The sequence below is a fragment of the Panthera uncia genome (genome assembly GCF_023721935.1).
Source record: "Panthera uncia isolate 11264 chromosome C1 unlocalized genomic scaffold, Puncia_PCG_1.0 HiC_scaffold_4, whole genome shotgun sequence".
Lineage (NCBI taxonomy): Eukaryota > Metazoa > Chordata > Mammalia > Carnivora > Felidae > Panthera > Panthera uncia.
In genome coordinates, this window is record NW_026057585.1 from 33,020,419 (window position 1) to 33,048,207 (window position 27,789).

General features: G+C 38.7%; 1 protein-coding gene across 1 annotated transcript in view; it reads right to left on the reverse strand.

Moving 5' to 3' along the window:
* CLCA1 (chloride channel accessory 1) overlaps window positions 1–26,836 on the reverse strand; it is a 31,235-nt gene extending 4,399 nt beyond the window's left edge. The window contains exons 1-12 of the mRNA XM_049616877.1: window positions 26,601–26,836; window positions 21,659–21,799; window positions 21,346–21,493; window positions 18,679–18,784; window positions 13,171–13,348; window positions 10,116–10,334; window positions 9,316–9,543; window positions 6,531–6,705; window positions 4,581–4,687; window positions 2,342–2,557; window positions 1,234–1,495; window positions 26–196 (exon numbers count right to left, since the gene is read on the reverse strand). Coding sequence (XP_049472834.1) covers window positions 26–196; window positions 1,234–1,495; window positions 2,342–2,557; window positions 4,581–4,687; window positions 6,531–6,705; window positions 9,316–9,543; window positions 10,116–10,334; window positions 13,171–13,348; window positions 18,679–18,784; window positions 21,346–21,493; window positions 21,659–21,799; window positions 26,601–26,807 — 2,158 coding nt within the window. The 5' untranslated portion in view covers window positions 26,808–26,836. The remainder of the gene's footprint in view (window positions 1–25; window positions 197–1,233; window positions 1,496–2,341; window positions 2,558–4,580; window positions 4,688–6,530; window positions 6,706–9,315; window positions 9,544–10,115; window positions 10,335–13,170; window positions 13,349–18,678; window positions 18,785–21,345; window positions 21,494–21,658; window positions 21,800–26,600) is intronic.
* Window positions 26,837–27,789: the final 953 nt, after the last annotated feature.

Here is a 27,789-nt window from a genome sequence, read left to right on the forward strand (position 1 = left end):
AGATGTGTTATTACAAACTTCTTACCATTCTCAATCCAGCCAGGTATGTACATGGCTCCATTCTGCTGGGGTATCAACCTCTGACTGGCTGCGTTTATTCCTCCAAGAGCCCACACTTTCACACTGTATCTACCATTTGCATCGTAAGCTGTAAAATACCTTGAATAGACGCCATCATCCTTAGTAGCATCAGCACCTTGACAGGGAAATGAAGGGATTAATGAATATCCTAAAGGCAGCTGGGCATTTGTATATTTCCAACTTATATGAAGGTTAAAATTTTTCAAAGCAAGGATAATGTCACACTATCTCCAAGAGAGTTTAGGATTTGACTGTGTTAAGAATGAGATCTACTTTTTCTTTGTGTGTGTGTGTGTGTGTGTGTGTGTGTGTGTAGCTTTATGTGTGTATATTTTGTCTTCCTGAATTGTTATCTTTCCTTTTGAAATCTGACATCATGCCGCGTGTCTCTGCTACATCCAACATAGCACCAGGTAACTATTCAATAAGTATCTTTTGAACTGAATTGAATTGCTGTACATTACTGGGGAGAAAAAAATGTTATATGATTATTTTTTTTTAATTCATGACTTCTCACTAGGGTAGATTTAGGTAGGCAATTCATTTACAGAATTTGTTCTAGTAAGATTACTTGCAGCATAGTCATGTTCCTTCTAAAAAGAAATGTGGAATTCTCTTTCTCTCACTTTCTGTGTTAGATTCTTTAAAAAATAATGGACAATAATTTCACTTTGGGGGCAAGCTAATACAGAGTCTACATACACAGAGAAGTAACATATGACTGCATTTGAATTTATATCTGCTGTTTTCTAAATACGAAAGCCTCAGTTTCTTCATCTGTAATGTATGGTTTATATCTCAAAAGTGTGTGATGAAGATAAAAATGAAGATAACGTAAGATAGTTATTACTTTTCCTCCTTCCCTTTTAGGGAGTGTGCAATATCCTCTGACAACTCCCTAGAGTCTCTGAGTTTATTGAGCTTAAGCCACTAATGTGTTTGGCCTTTGTGGAAGCAAAAGGTAGGCCTGTCTTCATGTTGTCCAACATTTTAAAATATAGGAATTGTGGGGAAGCAGAGAGCTCTCCCAACCAGACCCCCAGTAGTGGACTCCCCGCTTCTAACTATCCTCATCAGACCATGCCCTCTTTCTGTTTTCTTGGTTGCTTTTTGGAAAAGAAAGATGTATTTTCCAATTTTTTGAATGGTTACCTGCTCCATTGTCCAATAATTCCAGGGTAACTGTTTTACCATTCACTGATTCTATTATGGCTGTGACAGTGGCCCTGAGGATCGGTGAGGCTCCTTGATGAATCTTTGCATAAACTGTCATAGCGCTAGGGAATTTTCCTGTGTTTTTGTTAATTTTAGAGGTCACTGTAATTGGAGGCACAGTAGCACTTGATGGACGGGAAGTGACAGTCAGAGTCAGGGTTTGTGAGCTTGCTTGCAGACTGTAACTCCAAATGCCAACCTAATCAAAACAAATGGAGACATTTCCAATTAATAACCATAGGTGACACAGACCTGACTTCAATGCCACCTATAGGAAAAGCTTATCTGATACAAGCATTTTACAAGCATATCGAAGAAGATCTTTGATATTCTGTCAGCCAAGGGAAACTTAGGTACATTTGGAATGACTACATGGTTCTTATCGTCAAGAAAATTGTAATTTGGGAAAATGAGGTCAGAAAGCTGTGTCCTTATCATTGCTTGGTTTCTAAAAAGCAGTATCAAATAATTGGGTTCCTGAAGTAGAGAAAATGTTTTTCATGATCCCATAGTTTCAAGGACCATTTTGCATCTTGACTCCTACGTAATTTGAAAGTTCTCCTTTTAGTACATGGAGAAAACATCACCAATTTCCTTTCTCTTGATTTGCTGTCATACTAATGAGACAGAGAATTAGATGGAGAATTTTCCGTGTTCTCCCTTTCATTCAATACTAACTCTCCTTTTAGCAACCATGCACATTTAAAAAGCTATGATTTTTAAGAGTCTCTTATGATTTGGCTCTCTTCCACTCTAACCTCTTTTTTTTTCCTTCCCCTCTTAAAAACTGAGAACAAACTGAGGGTTGATGGGGGGTGGGAGGGAGGGGAGGGTGGGTGATGGGTATTGAGGAGGGCACATTTTGGGATGAGCACTGGGTGTTGTATGCAAACCAATCCGACAATAAACTTCATATATTGAAAATAAATAAATAAATAAATAAATAAAAATGAGAATGTATTTCAAAAAATAAAAATAAAAAAAATAAATAAAAAGCTATGATTATTTTGTCCAAATGTGAGAAGGATAAAACCTGGCCCCATACCTTGGCAGTGCCTGGGATTTGGAGGTAGGCCATTTTGGTGTTTGCGTCCACTACAAAGCCATCCTGTTTCTTTTTACTAGGATCCCAGAGAAGGATTTTGGGAGGCTGTTTTGTCCAGGTGATGAGAAATAAAGTGTCTTTCCCCACAGTGCTGTCCACAAGCACTGTGCCGTTCATCCACTGATTGTTCTGGAGGGTTAATCCCTTACTCTCAAGCTGTTAAGAAAAATAACTCTTTACATACTGGAGAATAGAGCCCGCATCACACAGTCTCTTCCACTCTGCTTCCAGCTCTCAGTTGCCCCATTAAAAGCTTTCAGTGATGCCTGAGTTCTTGGTTTGGTACTTAGGCCTAGTCATGATTGAATTTTAAATTACCTTTCTTCCAATCTTAGCTTCCAAGATGTATATTCCTATACCCAAACCAGACTACTTCCCCAAATGACACTCATGAATCCATGACTCTGACTTTATTATACTCTGCTTTTCCTGGAAATCTGTATGTCAATCTCCTTTTGTTCAAGCTTTATCAATCCTCCAAAATTTGGTTCAAATGTCACTTTCTCTGTGAAACTTTTTCTGACGTCCATCTGACTTACTAGCTGAGAATAATCTCTCCCTCTTGTGAGTTCCCATAGAATCTTGATTCTATCAGTCCTTTGATATTCTCAGAGTGCGTTTTGCTTTATACCTACTAGTGTTTATACCTCATCTTGTTTACTAGACTATAAACTCTTAAGGGGACTGACTGGGACTTTTTTTTCCATCCACATATGGATCATTTGGATTGCAAATAATCAATTACTAGGTCAAGTGTTATTGTAGGCCCTGTGAAGATAAATGAAGTAAGTCAAGGGCCAAGGCAGATTTGCTGTTTGGAGCAGAATGAAGGAATGGTAGAGCAGGAACTGAGGTGGGGAAGACTTAACGGGACTTTTACAGAGAATGTGACCTCAAGGATTGTCTCCCAGATAATTATTTCTCATCCTTAAACTGATATCTATGAGAAGGCAGGGTGACCTGTGATGGGATCAGATTTTCTAATTTCATAGGTAGTTTTGATCTTGGATGTGGAGAAATTGAAGGGCTCTTAGATCTGATTTTTATGGCAGGTAGGTAAATGAGTTCTGCTCATTTCTCTATCTCTCTCCCCGTTAGGTTTCCAAAATACAAAAATAATGGTCAGAAACTGCCTGATTATGAACTTGTCCTTTCATCAGTTTAATTACTTTTTTTTCAGACACCATCCTCCAATTTCCAGACTGGACTCCTGAGTTTAATTTTTTGAATATGAGCTAGGATTACCCAAATGAGTATAGTCTTCTCTAATTGAATAAATGCTACACTGGTAGCCCAGAAAGCCTGTTGCTTCAAAATTTGTCATTATTTGGTTTTGACATTATAGTATTCCTTTACGTTTGTCCAAATTTTCACAATAAAATTGTGAAATCACGATGAAATTATCACAATAAAACTCATAATTCACACACATGAGTTCTGATTTTTCACTCTGAGGTTAAAAATTCATAGGAGTAGCTTTTGAAACTATTCAAGGAAAACATTTAAAATACATTTGTTCTTTTCGTAAAAAATAGCCTCAAGACTTTTGAAAGAAAATTTGGTTTTCTTGAAATTTTAGAACCAGAAGGGTCCAAGAATGTTTTCTGGTTCATACCTGGCTGAGGTCCAGAAAGATGAAGTTCTTAACCCACAGTTATAGAGTCAATGGCAGGCCCAGGCCCAGGATCCAGGTGTCTTGACTGACATCATGGGCTTTTCACAGAACAAAACACTTTCCACCCATTATAAGAAACTCTTGGCAAATATAAGGGGTTTGAGGTAATGGAAAAATAGAGCAAGTAATCCCCGAACACTTACTTGTTCCAGAAAATTTGTTTTAAGATGATCTACTGTGAAGAAAATTCTGACCCAATTATATTGCTACGGGTGCTTGTTAGCAGATGTTAAAAATGAATTCTTGGACCTATTATATTTTATGTTGCTGGTTTCCATGAGGAAGTCAGTTAGCATTGTTTCCAAACAAGTAAACACTAATTGCTTTGTTTAAATAAGTAGTGTTTTATTTTAGGAATAATGTCTAATGTCAGGCTGAAACTTCTATTTTTAATTTTAATCTACTACTAGAAGAATATAGTACTTAGGAGTTTTAACCATTAAACTCTCCATCTTGGCTATGATTATTTATAAACATGAAAAACCAAAGAGTAAAAATTCTGACCTGGATAGAGCGCTGGGAGTCAGCTCCATTTCCAGATGAAAGGGCTCCAAAAGCATCAATGAGGCCGTTGTTCTGAGCCTGATCTGAAGCATATGTCTGTAAACCTCCTAAAATGCAATTACATTATCAGAAGTTGTTTTCTAGAAAGCAAGTATTTGCAGCATTTTAGCTATTGTTAAGACAGCAGAATATGTGAAATATTTTGTTGCATTATTAAGGTATTAATTGATCAATATCAAATAGGCATCCAGATGAACTCAGAAGCTGCTACTAATTTTTTAATCATACTAAATAATAGCTTTAGCAACATCTCAGTTGCCCAACTATGTCAATTATTTGTAAAGCAGCCATGGATCTCTGATAGGTCAAAAATAATATCATAAAATTTCATGTTTTAAAAGTCATGCACTTTCATAAAGAGAATTCATTAAGCCTTATTCCAAGCCTATTAATTTATTCTTATTTTAGACATAATCCTAACAAGCTTCAATTTTGAGTTTTCCCCTAAATCATAAAACATGTATATGTAGCAACAGCAAGAAATAACAGCTGACAAAGAAGAGTTATAGAAAAGTGTAATATGTAGTAAAAAAAAAAAAAAGATTATAAACCAGGTCTCGCAGTCTTGGGCTATTTAGAACATATGTAACTAAGATAGTTGATGTGAAAGTACTTTTAAACAATTAATGCCATCCAAAGTTTAAGGTCAGTATTTTGGTAATGTTCTTGGAACCTCACTCAGATACCCTTACCTAGACAAGTGAATCTCTCCCCAGCTGCTCTGAGTGTTAGCTGCTAATGGCAGATAGCTACCCCTTTGTCCAGAGAGTTGGCTTACCCAAAGGGGCTATACTTGCCAGAGAAATAACATGCCCCTTCACCTCCAACTTGCCTCAACTCTTCATAGCCACTGACTGATGGACACAGTGCTACAAAAGGTCAGCCCTTTTACCTCAAGATTGCACCAGGTGTGTGATGCAATTCCAGATCGAAAGCCCACTGTGGGCTTAGACTTCAGCTAGACTCTAAATCCATTTCTGTGCTTACGTCTTTCCCCTGCCCTATCCTACTTCCAATTCTCCTGTTCTCCTGAGGGCTCTCCTTCTATAACTCCCTGTCTCAGGCTCTGTTTCTAGGAAACCCAACTTAAGACAAGTAAGCAGTCTTAAGCAGATAGGAGCAAGCAGTCCTATCATTTTACCTGCCTCGGAAGGCAACTCACATAATAATTGATATGCATAATCCTGGCCCTAAGTTAAAAAAAAATGTGCCCATTTACTCTGCTAAAGAAGCCAGGCATATATGGAATCTATGTTAACCATCTGTCTCTGTATGTGAGTTAGAAGCACAAAATATTAATGTCTTATGGAGAAACTGCATTGTTTTCTACATTTTCAGAGTAATCTCTCTGTGTGGTTCAGTAGACCCTTTGCTCCACCTCTGCTACTCCTTATTAAAGTCTCTGCTTGGAGATCATCCTCCTGGAACCTTCTTCCCTCAATAAAGTCAAGGCTTTCTATTCTTTCTTTTTATTCAAGTGCTTTCTACCGCTAATATGGTACTTGTATCATGGTATTATGTGGTTAGTGGCTTGTCATCTGTCCCCCCTGGGTCTCTTAGCCAGCTGAAAACTGGAAGAGAGTGGTTCCTGGGTAACCTATTAGATTCTATCCAGTCCTCACAAAGTGTCTGGGAGGAGAGACCTGCATCCTAACTAGAGTGCTGTGCTGATTCCCATCTTCCTCCAGACTGCCCTAATCGTAGAACCAAGGCCTTAAAATAAATGGGTAGAGTTAGTTCTAATGGTCATTTGGGAGGAAGGGCAGGTAGTTGGTTAATAAGATTATCCCTCTCTCTATATATCCCACCCTTCTCCTTCTCCTCAGTTCACTGGAGCTTGCAGTGCAGTAGAAGCGGCAATTCAGTGGGATGCAGCAGGCCACTCTTCACCTGTCATTTTAGACAGCTCCTCTAGTTCTTTTGCTGCAGAGGGTCCTAGGGCGACTGTGTGGATGATGGCTCCGCTTTGTTTCACCTCGTTAAAGCATGAGCTTATCGTGTTATCCTCCCCATCAGTCAGTAGCACGATTTCAGATCCATCTGTTGAGTATTTCTTCCTAATAACCTGAGAACATAATTCAGGGCATGAGTTATCAGGGTGCCCAAGGTGTTGGGAAAACTGCATTTAAAGGGAATGAGAAGAGAAATTCCAGAGGCAATAAACAAGTGCCTGAGAATGGTCACATATCTTTCTATCTTGAAATGATTAATTTTAAATCAACAACTTTCATGGAACTTGACAGTAGTGTTTTCTCTTGGTTACCCTGCTATGGAGCAGGCTCCGTTAAGAGAGATACAAGACAGTTCTAGGGATGGACACCACTGTGGAAGCAGCAAAGGTTTTTCTAGTTTCTTTCACATGATCTCTCCTTGACAGGCTTTCAGAGGTCCCCAGATATTCTCAGAAACTACCTTCACTGAATGAGAATAATATTTTGGAGATATGAGACTCAGGGCAGATTTTAGCTTATAAAATGGTTGGCATTGGTTCTGACTGGTAAGTACCCGGGTCACGTGAGTTGTTAATAGTTTTTAATATTCCCTCTAATAAAAACAAATAATTTCATTACTATTAACCCACAGTTCCTAGTTGTCTTATGACATCTACGTTTCAACCATTCCTTATGACACAGATTATAGCTTTTTACATTGTATAGAACCAACCTTTTACCAATGTTGGATAAGTTATGATAGAAGGAAAATTAGATTAGAAAATAGCGATGTTCATTTCAGAAGAGGAAGGCAAGAGGCCACTCTTCCCCTAAGAAGAGTAGAAGGGAGACCCAGAAGTAGGGGAGACAAGCAATCAAGCCTAAGCAATCTTCTCTGGACCAGACTGTCAGAAAGGGAAGCCACCTTAAGTAGCTTGAAATGAAAGCTAAGAACAGAGGGGACTTCTGCCCCACTCTGTTTGGACTCTGAGAGAGGGCTGCCACACAAGGAAAGAGGGAAGAACTACGACTGCTGCTGCATGTAGGAGTCCAGAGCTCACGATCCTCTCAGCCATGGCTGTGGCCTTGATTTGACCAAGTTGCAGAGCCTGAGAGGCCAGGGAAAGGGCTTCATTTGGATTCTTGTGTCCTACTCCCCATCACTGCTACATGCCATGGAAAACATGCAGAAGTTCCCACATACACCGTAGGGAAGACAGAAGTTGGCAGATAAGAGAACAGGTCATCTTGCCAGACAGGCTGAGGGGTGTACAGTCTGCTCAGGGGCTGAATGGAGGACATGGGGTGCTCAGGGCTCTGCTCCAATAGTGAGAGCCAGAGTGGGGCTGAGTCAGCCAGGAAGGATCACCGGGCCCTGATCAAACCTGGAGAGCAAAGTCCAGTGGGCACTTCAGCAGATACAAGAGCCCAGAACAGACCTGACATGGGTCCTGCAGCAGGAAACAATGGGGAACTTAAGGACAGCGTAGGACCCAAAGCCCTTTACCTCATCACTGTAAAGTCACATATAAGCTCCTCCCACCCCACATCTGGACTCCATTGGGCAAGAGGAGCATGTAAATTCCAGTTGTGTCTCTCACACTCTCTCTCACCCATCTGAGAGGAAAATGCAGAACCAGAAGTTCTGTCTTCACCACCAGGCCATCTGGCATTAGTCATCTCCCCTAAGGTTTTGCATAGCAGGAGTTTAGTCTAACACATCAGCGATTTCAATGTCAGTTCCCCTCCTTCATTTGGTTCTTTAGTCAAAGCTTGGGTGAGTGGTAGAGGCCAGAGAATCCAGATGCACACAGGCATCTGGAGAAGGGATCTGCAGCTGACTGTACAAACAATGGAAACCACTTTTAAAGAACTAAACTTCAAGGTGGAATAAAAGGTCTAGAGGGACAGACCGAATGTGAGGAAATTGTCCACATGCAACAGTGTCTGTTGTCCACATGCAACAGTGTGAGCTGGGTACTAACTATTCCTGCTGCTGCTTGGGAATCTGGAACAGCCCCAATGATGTATTGTGCTCCACAGCAGGCAGAAGGCCGACCTGCCCAAGATGCCACAGATATTCTGAGACCTTAGCCAGCCAGCTTCTCTCAGCCTCTTATTCTTTGTTTCATGGGGCTAAATACCTTCTAAAGAAATATTCAATATTGATTGATATATTTGGAGCAATTAAGAATCAGGTGCCATCAGATAACTCAGTTCAATTTTATTTATTGAGAACCTTCTGTATAAAAGATATTGTGCCAGCAGCCTGGGAGGTAAAGAGATAAGTCCTGTTCCTAAAGAAATTTTGCTTGAGTGAAGTGCATGATTAGAAAGTAAGACAGAAGACCTAGAAGTCGTAAGAGATTTTTTTTTTTAAGTTCACAGTGTTTAGAGAGATTCTCTACAGTTGAAGGAATCAGGAAAGATGTCAAGAAGTAGGTGGCGTCTGTGATGGATCTTTGAAGAATGAATGGGATTTGAATTACAGGAGAGGGAGGAGAAAGTATCCCAAGTGGGGAGCCTAGCAAAGGTGTGGAAGTGCTGAAGGACAGGTGATCCAATTTGCTTAAACATAGGACACCTGGAAGAGAATCCCTGCCACGTAAACACAGAAAGGTAGGTAGGCCCCATATTATGATAGAACTTAATATTAGAGGAAATTTGACTTAATTTGTTGAAAACAGAGAGACGTTTAGGAAACAAATTGTAAACATTGACAGATTATAGGGAACTTGTCTTACAGCAAATGCCGATCGAAGCCCAGAGCAGATGGACGTTCCTCCTGTGGCCACGGTTGGTAAGCTTTTGGTGAGTGCATTCCTTTCCACATCACTGTTTATCTGTATGAGTTCACTTTGTACATGGGCAACACTGTCAAATGTCACCATCCCAACCCAGGACCCTTGCTCAACCGTCTGCAGAAGGAAAAGTTTGCCGGCTTGGTTCAGTCGATTAAGACGGTCACCATTCTGAACGAAGAAGTAGAAGAAAGGCAGTCAGTTGGGTTTAGATGAGCGGACTAATAACAGAACGGTCTAGAGGAAATTTGGAAGTAGCTCCCTCAACACAGAGTAAATGACAACAAGCTTATTCAAGGCCTTTATATTAAATTAGATTTCTGTATTAAATTTCTCCTTTATATTTAGTAACATCTTTGGGTAGAATTTTAGGGCCTTTGTATAAGTGGCCCTAAAAGAGCAAATCAGATTTGGCTTTAGTTTGATCATTAGATCACTGCTTTAGTAACAGTTCTATAGATCTACATATTATCAGTGAAACATAAAAAATGTTAAGGCTATGCACTTTATCAGATCAGTGCTCATAAATTGAAAGCTAATTTAATTTGGCAAATGAGACACTTGATGCTGAAATTTCTGTTGAATAGAGTTGAGGTGGGTGTGTTTGATGGTCATGTTATTGTTGTAACTGTTCTGACCCTAAGGGTTGTGTTTATTCCCAACCTGTTACAAATTGCAGTCCAGATCATAGCATATGCAAATGTGAGACCAGAGTCCAGAAGAGCAAGACCCAGTGAACATACCGCCATGCTTCCAGACTTATCAAGGACTAAGCACACAATTCTTTGTCCTATCTGCAGCAATGAAAATGTGGGCGTGGGTGGCTGTGTCGTCATAGGAGTGGTTTTCTTAAAGTCCTCAGAATTGCTAATCACTTCCCATGTGCTTCGGAGATTGCATTTTTGGTTTTGCAGGTTTGGGGCTTCTTTATTGTGGTTTTTTTCTGTACAGAATTCAACCACCTGAAATTGTCAATAAAATTATAGAGATAAATAATAGAGAAGGGTATTTAAATCCCTTGCCCTCCTTCCTAGTCTGCCCGGCTAACCCATCAACTTGGCTTAATCCCACAGTCACTCCAGAACACTGCTGGGGAAGTTCACAGTCATAATTCAGAGTTCCAATCTTATACCATGTCTTCAACCTTATTGGATCCTTAGTGTTCATCAGCAATCTAGATCTGCTCTTGGCTTCCTTCCTACTTCTAAAATTTGCCATTTCAAGCCATCACCACTATCTACAAGCCACCCATTTCTTAACATTTCTCTGCTGGTACCATCCTATCTCTCCATCCTCTTACTTCCCACTCACTTACCAACACCCTACATCCCAGCTCTTTCCACTAAGATGTTCCACAGGCTCCTCAACCTTCGTGTGTTCATAATTGAACCTATGCCCTTTCCTTTAACTCTGCTCCTCCTCCTCTTGCATTTTCTAACTTTAAAAAAAAAATTTTTTTTAACCGTTTATTTATTTTTGAGACAGGGAGAGACAGAGCATGAACAGGGGAGGGTCAGAGAGAGGGAGACACAGAATCTGAAACAGGCTCCAGGCTCTGAGCTGTCAGCACAGAACCCGACGTGGGGCTCGAACTCACGGACCGCGAGATCATGACCTGAGCCGAAGTCGGCCCTTAACCGACTGAACCACCCAGGCGCCCCTGCATTTTCTAACTTAAGTCACCACTATCCACACAACCACCTAAGTCAGGAAATCCTATCGTCTTCCCTCTACCAAATAACCAAGATCCATATATTTCACTCTCTCTCCAGTTCATCATTTTTCTCCTTCTCCATTGGAATCTCCCTCATTCAAGCCCTCATGGTCCGTGACTCAGACTATTTTGGTCTCCTATCTGACTTTTCCATCTTGTTTGCCCTCCAGTTGGTCCACTGCGCAGCTTTTAGAAACATCTTCTTTCTTATTTCTGTACTCAAGACCCTTTGGTGGCTAATCATTGTTCATACACTGTAATTTGGACTATTTCACAGAACAAGGAGCAATCTGTGTTTAGATTTTTGCATCACTCTACATCCTCACTCTGCCTGTGCATCCCAAGTCTTTTAATTTCCCCCCACTGTGATCCATAAATTCTCAAACTTGCCTTGTTTTATATCTCTATGCCTTTGCTCATGGTTCCCACTTTGTCAAGGAATTCCTTTTCCTCTGTCTTCTGCATTGTGAACTTTACCTTCATTTTCAGCCAAAAGGTCATTTTCAAATTGTTTTTTCATTTCCTACCTTCCTTCCAGAGAATTTCTACTCAGCCCTTTGGCTTTCCAATACCCCGTGGATGTTAAAGGGATGTTAAAGATCCCTTTAACATCGTTAGTACACTTATTCGGCTATAAACCGAATATAGCAGAAAACTGACTCATTAAATTTTGCTTCCTCAAAACTTGGTTCAGTGTCTGATACATAATAAAAGCTCAATATAAGTTTGTTGTTTTTTGAGTAACTCTAAAATCTGCGTGTCAGGTTTTTTTTTTAATCTGCAAAAGGGTAATAGTTATTATGCAAGAATTATATGAGAACATACGGAATAGGGTCCATACTAACACAGTCAGTAAATGAAAGTTTCCTCCCCTTTCTTAAGTATTTACATTGCTAGCATTTGGGGGGATTAAAAAAGGTGGCCTGGTATGCAAAGAATGTGTAACCTCATTCCTCCTCTCAGACTATTATTCGCAGTATTATCATTCAATTAAAAATCCTAAATATCCAGGATTCTAGTAATATAGAAAGTAATAATTAGGTGTAAAGCACTTATTTTTTTTTTGTTTTCATTCTCCAGGTCATTTTGGTAGTGTTTCCATAATATCATTATGGCTACATATTAGCAGGTGTTCTGAAAAACTTGTATGTGAACTCCAGGCAGAGGTTCCTAAACCTGATCATGCATTAAATTTAACTTTGTGGTTAATCTAAAACATAATGAGGGCCCTCTCTTGAAAGTTTCTGAATAAGTCTAGAAATAGACTGCAAAGCCAGAGTGAAGGATGGGCCTTTTGGACCATGGTACATCACATTTTTAAAACTTACACCACATTTTTATTGACAGAATCTTGCAAGTTACGTCGCCTTCTATTTCAAAAGGAAAACATAATTTTATATGAGACTGAAAGACAGGAGAATCTCCCCACAAAGTCTCTCCACTGATTTTAGTTAGTGATAAACTGATGCATTTAGTTTTAGTTTATGCAAATTTGCTGATATATATATTTAACACTAATAAGGATAATTTGTCAAATTTATTATATACCAGTTGGTCATTTAAAAAAACATTAGGACACATTTAAAAACTACTTAAAACTATTAAAACTATGTTCAAACCCCTTATAGGCAGCAACACTCTTAAAGGATTGAAAATTTCAGTTAACAACCAAAAGCAAATATGCAGACTGAAAAGAGATCTCTGCAAATTAAATTTAAGGCTACTTTTTATTAATGAATAAAAAGAAGTGTCTAATTCTCTTGGGTAAATTTCTTAGTTAACCAAAAATTGTTGTGCTTGTCTGCCTTTAAGGATATTTGAGATGATTCTAAGCAGTGAAACCACAGGCTCATGGGAGGGAGATGATGGGAGTCTCACTAATGGACCTAAAGAGGGGGTGCGGGGTGCGGGGGGGAGATAATGAATTTATCGCTGATTTTGTACTCCCAGTTTCTCCCACAGAGAATCAGCTGCTCACTGGTGATTTCCTAAAATTTGATCCTTTCTTGCAGCAATCAGGGATAAGATACTTCACTAAATTCATAAGTGTCAAGAAGACAAAAATACAAGAACAGAATACTTACAGAATCAATACTTTGTGCAAACATTATGGAAGCCTTCACAGTCTGCAGGCTATGAGGTATGAACTCACATCCTTGTTCATACAGCCCTGTTACTTTGTCGAGTTTGCACGATTTGGTGACACAGCTGCCTCCCTGACACTTGTTTATTACATTTTTGCCAGTAATATCTGCCGAACATCTGAAAATACATTAATACGTTTAGGTGCTGTAATCATTTTGAAGGGTTATTAGACTGTGGCCAGGTTGTTCTGATGTCTACAATTTCCTCTTATAAACAAATAGATCACCTTAAATAGCAAAATTATTAAATTCTCATCAGAGTCATTTTTATTTGCCAGAAAGTATCTGAAGAGTTCCCCAAACGGTATCAGAATTTGTTTCTTTGCAGCAGAAAAGCTAACTCTGGCTTATGGCTGTTGTCAGAATTAATAAACTTCCAAGTCCTTAGCTACCTCCTAATCTAGGACCCTCATTGCTAGAAAATCAGGAACTCTCTTTTGTTTCCCTCAAAAGGCTTACAGACATTTCCTGTTTTTCTAGTTATACAATTTTTGATATTTCTTATATGTTCGTAGGTATTTTAGATTTTTCTTTATATGCTTATGAGTTTGTGGCTATTATAAATGGACGACTTTCCCCCAAATTTTATTTATTAAAAATTTTTTGATGTTTATTTATTTTTGAGAGAGAGAGAGAGAGAGAGAGAGAGCGTGAGCAGGGGAGGGGCAGAGAGAGAGAGGGAGACACAGAACTGGAAGCAGGTTTCAGGCTCTGCGCCATCAGCACAGGGCTCAAACCCAGTGGGGCTCGCAGAGCGGCTCAAACTCACAAACCACAAGATCATGACCTGAGCAAAGTCGGATGTTTAACTGACTGGACCACCCTGGTACCCTTCGCCCCTACATTTTATTTTTTAAACATATAAGTAATGTATCAACACCACAGAAAATTTGGAAAATAGCAAAGGAGCATAAAGAAGAATATAAAAAAATCATGTCCCACCATTAGAAATAAGCTACTGTTAACATATTGAAGCATTTTCTTCTCTATATATCAACATAGCATTGCACATATAGCTTTGCTTCCTGCTTTAAAAAAAAAAAAACTTGGTATGTTAGTATACTTAAGATTTTAATGTATTATTATAATTCATAATATCCTTTTAAAATGTGACTTTAATAGCTGTATGTTTTGATACTATAAAATGAATCTAGCCTAATTTATTTAATTTGCCCCCCCCCCAATTAGTAGAAATTTGGTACTGATTTTTCAGTACTAAAAGTAAAACTTCAATGAATAAATAAAGTTTCACATGAAGTTTTGGCTCTGTTTCCAAGTTTGCTACATGATTGATTCCCAGAGTAAAAGTTTGAACATTTTAAAGTCTGTGGATACAACCCATTCTGTCATTTCCCTTAAAATGGATTTTTAAGCATGAAATTACTGGATCAAAAAATAGGAAAAGTTTAACAGATTTGATATGTGCCATCAAATTGCTTTCTAAGGAAAGTTATGCCAGTTTATGCCTCCAACAACCATCTGTGGGAGTGCTCATCCCGCCGAAAGTAGCTTTACTTACTAGGTAATAAGTGATTCTCATCCTAGTCACATTTGTACCTCTTTGATTACTAGTAAGTCTGAGCATTTATTATATGTTTATTGGCCATTTTTATTCCCTCATTTGTGAGTTATTTATTCTTCTCCAGTGTCTATTTTTCTATTAGGGAGTTACCGTTTTGTTTTTGGTTTTAAAAAGTTCTTTGTGTGTTATAATACTAAGCTCTTAAAAGTCTGGTTTCTTAATGTTCATAGATATGTTTTTCTGTTGTTACCTTTTTCTTTAATTTACGTTTGATTTGTGTACAACCAAAATTTTAATTCATATGTCGCCAAATTTATTATTCCTTTATTTACGTCTTTTTCCGATTCCTGAATGCATAGAAAGAACTTCACCAAATAACAATTCAATATTTATTAATATTTATCTAGTTTCTTACTCATTATACTTAATGAGCCTATCCAACTGGAAAGAGGGTCTGTTAATTTTTTCCCCACACAGTTAAAAATTGCTCTGATATCTTAAGAAATTCTGCCTTTCCTCATAGATATGTAATTCTGGCTGTATTAAATAATAAATTATTATATATGTGTCTATTAGACCCCATTGTTTTAATTAATGTAGCCTTAGAGTATATTTAAAATTCAATAAGTAAAATGACCACTTATTACTATTCTTTTCAAAACTCTTCTTAGCTACTATCTACTGAATAATCTCTAGGATTTTAAAAATGAGGTAAAAATAGATGTATTTTAACTAGTTTCATAAAATCTATGTATTGATTTGTGTTGAATTTACATCTTCCATGAATTCAAAGTCTCTCAACTTATCTTGATATTCTTTTAAATTCCTTAGAAGGATCTCACTGTTTTATTCTAATAAGACTTTCACATTTCTTAGAGTTGACCCTACTTAAAAAAAATTATTTTATTTATTTTTTAAGTTTTTATTTTAGTTACCTGGTGCTTATCACAACAAGTGTGTGCACTCATTCCTTAATCTTCATCACCTATTTCACCCATTCCCTCCACCCACCTCCTCTCTAGTAGCCATCAGTTTGTTCAGTTAATTAAGAATCTGTTTCTTGGTTTCCTTCTCTCTCTCTCTTCCTCTTTGCTCATTTGTTCTGTTTCTTAAATTCTACATATGACAGAAATCATATGGCATTTGTCTTTCTCTGACTTATTTTACTTAGCATTATACGGTCTTGATCCATTCATGATGTTGCAAATGACAAGATTTCATTCTTTTTTATGGCTGAACAATATTCCATTGTTCCAATATTCTTTATTCCTTCATCTATTGATGGACACTTAGATTGCTTCCATAATTTGTACATAATGCTGCTATAAACATAGGGGTGCATGTATCCCTTTGAATTAGTGTTTTTGTATTCTTCGAGTAAATACCCAGTGGTACTATTGCTGGATCATAGGGTAGTTCTAGTTTTGACTTTTTGAGGAACTTCCATGCTGTTTTCCAGAGCAGCTGAACCAGTTTGCGCTTCCACTAACAGTTCAAGAGGGCTCCTTTTTCTCCATATCCTCACCAACACCTGTTGTTTCTTGTGTTGTTGAGTTCAGGTATTCTGACACTGCGAGGTGATACCTCTCCCCTACTTTTATTACACTTTTAATTGCTATCTTAAGTGGAGAAGAAATTTTCCATTATATTTTTGAACTCGTTATTGTTAATCTATGGAAAGGTAATTTGAATATTCATTTTGTATCTGGTCACCTTATTGACTTCCTTTGTCAGTTTTAATTTCTATTTATTTCCTTGGGTTTTCTGAGTGGACTATGTCTCATCTGCTTAAAAGCAATTTTCTCTCTTCCCTTTGAGTAGCAGCTCCTACTGCCCCACTGTTTTTAACCTCTTCAGTTTAAGGTGTTATTGCATTGGCTCCAACTTTCTAAACAAAGTTAGAATGTGCTAATAGTGGTCATCCTTATTCCTAGGAATGTCTCTAGCATTTCCCTATTAAATATGAAAGGCTATCAGTTTTCAGTGAATGTTCTGTATCTTATTAAAGAAGTAACTTTCTGTTGTGGTCACTACCATCATTTTTTAAAATTGCTCCTAGCCCTTCAAAGCAATAAAAATATTTGGAAGATAAGAAGCAATAAGCATTATTAATACACTATAATTACATTTTTGTTAAGAGGACATGGTGATCATGTCAGCTTTGCTAATGTTATCTGTGGAAGAACATGCTGTATATGTAAATATGTCTAGAATATCTCTAGGAAGGACTAATAAGCTTACTAATAAGTTTTTCTCTTGAGGGAATATACAGCATTCAACTATGTAGAAGCTTAGAAAAGAGAAGTGTGGAAGGCAGGTGTTAGGTTTGGGATGGCATGCATTGGCTGAGACTGTAGGGGTCGGTCCAATGTATGATCACATCAGGGAAGGGCCCCTGGGTGTGGTCTGTGAGGTGCAGAGGGAATAAGCTAAAGGAATCTGGTGGACTGTGCCTGGTTCTAGGAGGCACGTAATGTCTATTTATGCCTGAGGTTATGTAACAATGAGGGAAGATACAACAGAAGTGGACCTAGCTAACAGAGTTTGAATGTAGTAAAGAAAGGCGAAATGGTGAGTAGTAATGCTCCCGTGGGAGAAATGGGAAGCCAAGATTGAGTGCTGAGCCAAGTGCAGCTCCCCTTGGAAACAGTTGCACCACGTAGGACAGTAACTGAACCCAATCCTAGCTCCCGTCCTTGAACAGCATCAGGCAAACAGAACTGGAAGCAGAAGTGGAGAGGAGTGTTGTACCAAATTTTAGTCTTTAAAAAGGAGTTGTTGTTTTTAAACTCGGGCATATGTGTGCAAGGTTATCAAACTCCTTTGAGAATCTATTGGCATCATTATTTTTCTTCCGTACTCAATATACCATATTAATTAGTTACCTAATATCACAATATTTTCAAATTTCTGGAAGATATCCTACTTGGCCTTAGTATGTTTGTTATCCCCTTAATTCTACCAGATATAATTTACTATCCATTAATTTAAAATCTTTTTAGAAAACTGTATCTACAGAATTATTTTTCATGCCATCTGTCAGGTTTTAGTGTCTAAATGATGCTACCTCTTTAAAGTAAATTGGAAGTTCCCTGCCTTTTATGTTAGTGCTAAAGCAGTTTATATTCACTGAAATTGAACTCACCCATAAAATAATGGCAGCCAAGAGTACTTTTCAAGTATTCGTTTTGCTTTCTATTGACAGTACAGAAAGTTTAATTTAAATTGGGATAAATTTTGTTTTGTTTTAATATTTGGGTTGTCATTTATGTAAGTTCCACAGTCCCTCCCAGGCCCATTTGTACTGATCAAGTCCACATAGATACCATTCTGCCCTCAAGGCACTAAAGAATCCCATTAGGCTGGCTTATGTCCCTGATTCTGATATAGGGAGATGGAGACACTGAACATGGTACCTGTGGATTTCTTATCGTTGCACACACACACACACACACACACACACACAGAGGCAAATGATTTGTAGCTGCAGAGTAGACAATTCAACTAATTGAAGCACTTATAAAGGGAACAAAAGAAGTAGTTTTGTGGGAAGCTGAAGAAGAGGGCGCTAAGAGAATGAAAGATAAAAAATATAAAAAAACTGGTATTTTTGAAGTCAATTCATGGAAAAAAATGATTGCAATTTTATAATAGTTTGGGAAGGTGGCTCAGTCAGTTGAGCATCTGATTCTTGATTTCAGCTCAGGTCACGATCTCAAGGCTTGTGAGATCGAGCTCTCTGTGCCCCCCTTGGGCTCTGCACTGACAGTGTGGAAACGGCTTGGGAGTCTCTCTTTGCCTCGCTCTCTGCCCCTCCCCCATTCACACACACAAGTGCCCATGTGTGCACATGCTCTCTCTGTCTCTCAAAATAAATAAATAAGCTTAAAAATAGGTTGGGAAAAATTAAATTAAAATACACATACCTAACTGCTTGTCTTTTTCCATTGGAAAAGTAGAATTTCTGGTTATTATTGTATTCATCATATACCCCCCACCGCAGATGAGCCCATTCATGGACAAAGACCCTTCCTGTGAGAAAATAGTTTAAACACCGGATTACAATAAGAATGACAAAACTATCTTCTCACACTAGGAGAAGGTAATTTTTCTGAACATCATTATGCATTGCTATGTTAATTTTTTTCAGTTAAAGGTTTGATTTCCTCAGGGAAAAAAAAATCTAATGACAACTGCACATTTCTTTAAAATATAACTACTTATTTTGCCTCACCAAATGTTAATCAGGCACTAGTAGGTGCCAGGCAGTTATTCATACAAAGACGAAACAACTGCCTTGTCCTTGCACAGCTCACAGTCTAGCAGATGACACAAATGATCAGATAACTAAAATCCCTAGTGGTTCAAGTATAACGATGGAGCCCAGTGCAGGCTGTTGTGGGAGCCAGAGGCATTCATAGGGCAGCCAGACCAGCATCCCCAGTATGTCCTTCTCCCTCATGGTTCATATCTGGTTAACCCTCAAGATCTGCCTACTACACCTCTGGCTTTTTGCTTCGACCTAGTCTCCTCTTTCCAATCTTACTGCTGCCTACTCCTGAATCACTGCAATGGCCACCCACTGGCCACTATATCTCTAGTCTTAGATGGCTCCCCTATGGTGCTCAGGTTAAGTCCAGCATCTCAACATGGCATACAAGATTCCTGATCCAGGCTCTGCTCCTCTCTGAAGCCATATCTCTTGCTGTTCTTCATCCACTACCAAAACTCTAAAATCACAGTGAATTTCTAAACTCCTTTTGCTGTCTAGAGTCACACCATGTTCTTGCTCATCTCTTGTTCTTTTCACATAGTTTTCCTCTGACTCAGAATACTCTTTCCCTCTTTCTCTGAATAACTCCTACTCCTCTTTCAAAATCAGGCTTATCTCCACCTAGAAGCCTTCTCTGACATCCTAAACCTGTCCATATACCCCTCCTTTGCACTTTCATTATATCCCATTATGATACTTTATCATGTTATATTTTCATTACTCTTTAATGCTAGTCTGTCACACTAGACACATCTCCATGAGAATAGACACCATGACTTCATTGCCGTGCCTTGGCAAATAGTGCCTAGAACTTAATAGGCGCTCAGTGAGTATTTGAGCTTACACTCAGCTCAGTTTTTCTGGAATGTAAATTCCTAGGTAGGCTGAATTTGGACAGTTATATGAAGGGATGTATGCTAAGGAAGACCTAGAATCTCACATTAAAGATTTAGACTATTTTGTCAGTGCTGGGGAACAACTGATGACCTCTTAAAGGGAAGGGAAGGTTGTAGGAGAGCAGGCATGGAGGCACAGTACAGAAAGAAGGGATTATAAATGTGGTGACCATGATGGCTGAGGTGGGCTCAGGAGTGGGATGGGCACTTAGGTAAATCAGTTCAACACATATTGAGCCATAGGTTGGGAATTTTCTGTTCCTGTTATGGAGCAGAGATGGAATGTTGTAAAGGAACAAGAGAGAGGTACATTTGTTTGACACCTCTTTCTGATAAGGTCCATAAGTGCATTCGTGTATTTGGGGGTGGGGTATTGAGGTGCTAGTACTCTTTTGTTTGTTTTCTCTGCCTTCCCTATTTAAATGAAGAAAATCAAATGGGTCCTAATCTTTTCAAGATAGAGAAGAAACCTAGTACTAGTTATTAGTTACCTTAATTATCTAAAACTTATTGCATTTGATTATACTTGGAAAGTATATTATAATACTATCTGATAACAATTTCTAAAAATTAAAAATTCTGTACTTACACACGTGTGCTAAACATGAAGAATTTAAATTTTAACTGGGAAATACACTATTCTGAATCTCTATTTTTTTTTCCAGTATATGAAATTTATTGTCGAATTGGTTTCCATACAACACCCAGTGCTCATCCCAAAAGGTGCCCTCCTCAATACCCATCACCCACCCTCCCCCCCCTCCCACCCCCCATCAACCCTCAGTTTGTTCTCAGTTTTTAAGAGTCTCTTATGCTTTGGCTCTCTCCCACTCTAACCTCTTTTTTTTTTTTTTCCTTCCCCTCCCCCATGGGTTTCTGTTAAGTTTCTCAGAACCCACATAAGAGTGAAAACATATGGTATCTGTCTTTCTCTGTATGGCTTATTTCACTTAGCATCACACTCTCCAGTTCCATCCACGTTGCTACAAAGGGCCATATTTCATTCTTTCTCATTGCCACGTAGTACTCCATTGTATATATAAACCACAATTTCTTTATCCATTCATCAGTTGATGGACATTTAGGCTCTTTCCATAATTTGGCTATTGTTGAGAGTGCTGCTATAAACATTGGGGTACAAGTGCCCCTATGCATCAGTACTCCTGTATCCCTTGGGTAAATTCCTAGCAGTGCTATTGCTGGGTCATAGGGTAGATCTATTTTTAATTTTTTGAGGAACCTCCACACTGTTTTCCAGAGTGGCTGCACCAATTTGCACTGAATCTCTATTTTAAGTGAAAAAAGTTATAATAATTTATTTTGCTTGTATATGCTTACTCATATAATGCTATTATTGATCTACTTTGAGAATAAAATAATTAAATTGTGAGAAATATACCAGATTATTTTATCTCTAGCCCTACCTTGTGGTCCATATTGAGCAAGCTTTTTTCCCGCTAGGAAGTCAGGAGTGAAATGAATCCTTTCCCCTTTTTCTCCACAGTTGCCCATCTGCTCCGTGTAGGGTTCATCATTACCTGGAGCAGTTGGTTCAGCAACTAGAACATCAGCCTGAAATTTAACAAATAGTCATTATTACAAAATTCCGCAAATGAATTGACCTTTTTCATGCAAGAGTATTTTGAAACAATTTCATTTGATTCTAGAATATTTTGATGAAAAAAAATCTGAATTAGAGAAGGAAATTGAATGTGAAAAAAAACTTGATATTCTCACATTTTTGTAGGTCTCGAGTTTTGGTCTCACATACTCAGGTTTTGTCTTCCATTTTTCAGGAATCAAAATGGCAACCTTTTTGAAATAGAATCTTCTTTCTGTAGCTTCAAACAGATATGGAGATGCCTGGGTCACCATGTCCTGGGAAAAAAGAAAACACATATAACCAGCACATTTATGACAGAAAATAGGCAAAACTGTCAATCATTCAAATTTATATCCATATTTCACATTTCCAAAGACTAGTTATTTATCAAGATGGGAAGGGGAAATGTGGAAATAGCTTTTATTAATAATAATAGCTGATCTTTTCTGAGTACTTACCACATGCTGTGTATTTCAGTATAATGGTTGACAATGCAGACTCCAGAGGCAGACACTAATTGTGGTTCCACCACTTATGGCAGGACATCAGGCAATTTCCTCAAGCTCCCCTGAACCTCAGTTTCTCCACGTGTAGAGTAGAAAATATTCTAACGACTAGCTCATAAATTTGTTGTGAGGAGCAAATGAAGTCAAGGAAGCACTTAGAACCATGTTTACTTAGCAACATGAAATGTTAACATTTCAACATTGTGTTAACATTATGAAATGTTAGTTATTGGTTTCATTTCATTTGATCTTTTGAGGATCAATAAACCTTTAAGGGAGAAACTGACAGTTCGAGAGTATAGGTCTCAAAGTCCCACACCAAGTAGTACTGGGAGAGAAACTCAAATTAAAATGAATGCAACTGTAGCACTGCTGGCTCCTGTAATAATTTTGGGGTTAACTAAATGATATGAGAGTATTTATTTTTAGTATAGTACTAAGTGTTCAATATAAGGAAGTGGCGTAATTAATTTCTCTTCAAGTTACGCCTGACTTTATTTCTCTAAAATGAAAAGAGCTGTAGTGTTAAATTATTAATGCCTCTGCACATTCCCTGAGCTGCTTCATGGCAAGGTGGTAGAGAGGGTATTATAAGAAATTTATTACAGAAAGGAGTATTGGGTCTACTAGGACTGAAAAACACTGAAAGGTACAAAAGCAAGTATAGACAGAGGAGAGAAGAGGGCTGAAGACTGAGCCCTCAGGCCCCCAGCATTTAGGGGTGAGGTGAGGAGAAGCCAGCAAAGGAGATCCGGAGGGAGCAGCAGGTGCATGGGGAGGAAATCAGAAGGAACTGCGTTTAAGTGGCGAGAGTGTTTAAGGAAGGAGAGATTCCTCATCGGTGTCTAATGCTCTTGAGCAATCAAGTATGATGAGGACTAAGAACTGAGCAATGAATTTGGCTACCTGAGTGATCCATTTTAGTGGAACAGAGATGATAGCTCCATATGAATGAGTTCAACACACTAGGGGATGAGGAAGCAGAGACGGTGAATACAGACAACAGGTCAAGTTTTTCTGTAGATTAAAGTGGAATGGAGAAATGAAACATTAGCTGAAAGAGGACTTCAGGACAAGGGAGTTTTGTTTGGTTTAGTGGTTTTTTTTTAAAAATGGAAACTATTATAACATAGGTATATGCTAATGGAAAAGAACTGATAATTTAAGAGAAAAATGGGTCATTGCAGGAGGAATGTCCTTGCTGGAGCAGACCAGAATGACTAGAGTCCAGTGCCTGGCAGGGTTGGCCTTAGGGGCAGAAACAGGTCATCATTACATGGGGAAGTACTTGCCCGTTGATGCAGAAGTGACTCCTACTCTGCCACTTCCTAACAGGATAAACTTGGGAATTTATCTCTATGAGCCTTAGATTCCCTCCCTTCAGATAGTGGCAGTAATGGCTGCCTGGACAGTTTTATTAAAGTTCTTGTAATTTGCATTTCCTTCTTCCCCCAAAGCCAGATTTTTAAGTTACTAGGATAATATAATATTGTCTCATTTAAAAAAATAAAAACACTGGGGGCACCTGGGTGGCTCAGTCGGTTGAGCATTGACTTCGGCTCAGGTCATGATCTCCTGGTGCTCAAGTTTGAGCCCCGCATCAGGCTCTGTGCTGACAGCTCAGAGCCTGGAGCCTGCTTCAGATTCTGTGTCTCTTCTTTCTCTATGCTCCCTCCCCCACTCATACTCTGTCTCTCTCAAAAATAAATAAGCATTAAAAATTTTTTTTAAAATAAAATGAAAAATAGAAACACTGAGTCACGATCACCAAAAAGTTGAAAAGTAGATATAAAACTTCCTACATTAGAGTATTATATTACAATTTGACTTGTGAAATGTGAATTTTCATTATCTCCAGGAAGAATGAGCAGCATGAAATTTTCTTGTCTTCCATGTTTTAATAGAAACATTAATAAGGAACCTTTGCTTCATCATCTGTTCCAGATTTTGAGAAGGCGGCTTCATATCCAAATAGACATTTAAACTTAAGAGGTTTGGAGAAGGTTGAGGATAACAGTTTATAGGATGGGCTGGTAATGCCTTAAGGGCAGGGATAGTATACTATTCACCAGTGGATTCCTGGTACTGACATTTTGTAAATGCTCTATGAATATTTGTTGGATGGATGAACAAAGAATGAATGAACGAAGCGGTTTCACGAGTGGCAAACTGTCCAGGAGTACCAAGTCAGGGCGTGCCTGGGCTCCCACGCATTGAGAACACCCCAAACTGCTCCCATTCAATATCTTTAATGTGTGTGTAAGTGTGTGTGTGTGTGTGTGTGTGTGTGTGTGTGTGTGTGTGTGAGAGAGAGAGAGAGAGAGAGAGAGACAGACAGACAGACAGAGAGAGACAGAGAGAGACAGAGAGAGAGAGAGAGAGAGACAGAGAGCTCTCACACAAGCAGAGAGCGAGTTTCTCCCTTAGTCTCTCTCACTCTGTCATGTGTGTTCTGTTGTTTCTACAACTAAAACGGACTAGAATGTAGGTGCTGTGGATAGAACTGCTGCAGCGCCTTCTGCCGGTCCTATATATGGAAAAAATGTTAGGGACTGTCCTGCTAAAGCCAGTATTTAAGAGCTGACTTAGAAGCTTCTGCCCCACAAGGGCTTGAGGAAGAGAATCCCCTTAGAAAGCAGAGAGTGAGAGATGGCCAGGAAAGGCAGCAAAGCCAACAGTGAGCTCCCTCAACTCTGCAGATCTGGAACATCAAATAGTGAGGAACCCACTTTTGTTAACTACTCAGGGACACAGAGTACACTATTGTCCTTAAAAGTGTTCCTGTTACAGAGAAGATGTAGAAACCAACTTATACCCAACTCATTTAGGACTCCTACCAGGAAGCAGATTTAATCATTGTAGTGAGAAGTACATTTCTCAGGAAGAAAATCCCCCTAAGATAGTGAGATGAAAGAGCTTTGAAAGCTTTGAAGCACAATATAAATACAAATGACCATTGTCATTCAAGATAAGGCATCTGTGTCCTCCTCCTGGTATTTCCTGAGCCCTACTGACTATCCAGCAAGAGACAGAAACATTGACAGCCACATTTTTTCTTCCATACTTTGTCTGTTACTTTAAGTGGCTACTTCATTTTTGCTCATGCCTAAATTTAGAGGTAATCAAAAACCTACCCAAGGTATCTGATTTGAGGGATTTCAAAAGATGTAAATTTCTCTTTCACCAATGGTGGTAGACCTCATAGTCTTCCACTTAAACAGGTAAGCTTCTCCTCCCCCATCAACTGCTGCACTTCTCCAACCCCAACCTTCTCTTGGTGGTAGAGATGGCCCTTTTTCCAAACTCCATATTTCTGGCCTTGCTTTTGCTCAGAGCAAAGAAACTTTGGGGACGACCTTTGGGGCCCTTACACTATTAACTTCTGAACTCACACTTAGGAACTTTGCCTAGAAACAAGCTTCAGTCCCTTTGGCTTGGTTAAGAGGGAGGAACTCTTTTGATCTAGAAGGATTAAAAGTGGGATTGATGATTGATGGCTATACCTAACATTTACTGAGCTCTTATTATGTATCAGGCATTATGCATACATTTTTGAAGTTTTTAAAAAAATTTTTGAGATAATTTTAGACTTACAGAAGACATGCAAAAAATTGTACAGAGTTCCCATATACCCTTAACTCAGCTTCCCTTATATGCATGCATTGCTAAACTTAATCATGACAAAGTCCTATGAGGAAGGTGCTTACTATTATTCCCATTTTACAGACCTACACTTTTGCCTTTTATAATGCATTTCCTTCTTAAAGTTTGCTGTTGTATGCAACCTCTCTAATCCCTCCACCTTTTAGCAGTTAGATGCTTCCCTAGTTTTTCCTTCCCCCATGGGAGAAGTAACAAGTGAGGTGAGCCTGCCCAGCAGCCCTGAGAGGGTCCCTTGCATTGGAGCCGGTAAAATGCATAGTTTCCTCTCATTGGAAGGGTCAGGATTGTTCTTAAGTCAGAGATTTGCATCCTGGGCTCCTGTATTAAATAGGATCACAGAGAAGGGGATTACAATTAGGAGAATAAAAGGAGAATCTGATATAAACCAATGGTAAAATCCAGTCAGTGTAGACATCATTTATTAAGCACCAATGATGTATCAAACTCTGAGTTATGTGCACTGCATTTATGGTCTCATCTGTCACGAGAATCCTAATAGTTTAGTGTTATTATTTACATTTTACAGCTGAAGAAACATACTCAGACCTGAAAATAATGTGGCAATGTCACACAGCTGGAGTTAGAGAACTCATGTTTGCTCTACGACAATATTACACTTATTTTTTTTTAAAGCATAGAGGCGCCTGGGTGGCTCAGTCAGCTAAGTGTCCAATTTCGGCTGTGGTCGCGATCTCATGGCTCGTGGGTTTCAGGCCCTGTGTTGGGCTCTGTGCTGACAACTCAGAGCCTGGAGGCTGCTTCGGGTCCTGTGTCTCCCTCTCTGTCTGCCCCTCCCCCACTCGTGCTCTGTCTCCCTCTCTTTCAAAAATAACATCAAAAAATAAAAATAAAAATAATTGGATAAAAAATGTTTTCAAAGCATGGATAATTATCATTTTGAACCTACCTTTATTTGTTGAATGAGTGTTTCATCTTCTGGCACATTAGGGTTGATTGCAATGACAATGCCTTCATAACCATTATTATTCAGCTGAATGAGTGACTTGCTCACAGCACCTTCCAGGAGATGAAGGACCAAGATGAAAACAGAACACTTAAATGACCCCATTGCTGCACATTGCACTTTGATTTCTCTCTTTGGAGAATGCTGCATTTAGAGGTATCTTTCTTTACCTCTCTCTCTCTATATATATATATATGAATATATAGACACACATTTTTCCAAGTTATCAGAGGTGGTTTATCACAGTGTTTAACCCTTTGACCCAAAATTCTTTCACCATTACATTTGTCTCCAATATAAGGAACCATACATATAGCTTAGTCTCAAATTCTGTGTACTTTCAAATATTTCATTTTGAAAGGATTATTAGCCTTGTCTACACCTGTGCCAGATGCTGGGAATGAGGGTGGGGAGCCCACATCCTGTTCCTTGGAGGAATTCACAGGTGACAAGCAGCTCGGCCATTAAAAGATGTTTACTTATTACAAATGTTTGCTGATCCAGGGACACTGACCCACCCAACACCACCGTCCAACCCTCACCTCCCCATGGAGGCCTGACTATTCTGCATATTCAGTGAGCACTATTAAGTGTAAGTCATATACCCAGTTATCTATGATGGTGGTCTTTTTTTTTTTTTTAATCCTCATTGATCTTGACATAACCTCATCACCTCTTGATGCTCTCTTACACAATCCACTTGCAACAACAACAACAAAATTAGAAAGCAACATAGATATTATTGAATGTTTTATAATGGAGAGAAAAGATAAAATTTATATATCACTGTGCAAAGCAAATTCCCTCCAGTTCCCTCATCAGACCTCTATTTTTCTATTCCACAGCTCATGGGTCAATATAATTCAAATTAACAACATTAAATTATTTTTTGAAGCTAAATTTCTCTCAGTATGAATTATGGACTTCCACCTACTTCATAAACTCTTTTAAATTTGTCAAACCTCAGATGGAAACTCAAGTTGGTCTACCAATTTACTGTATTCAAATTACTTGAAATATCCCTTCATCCCAAGACTTCATTTGTGATAAGCATCAATTTCACCTTGTTTATCCCCTTTCTTTGACGTTGGCTCATAAAAGTTAGGTTAGTACTTACAGCTACTAAATAGAA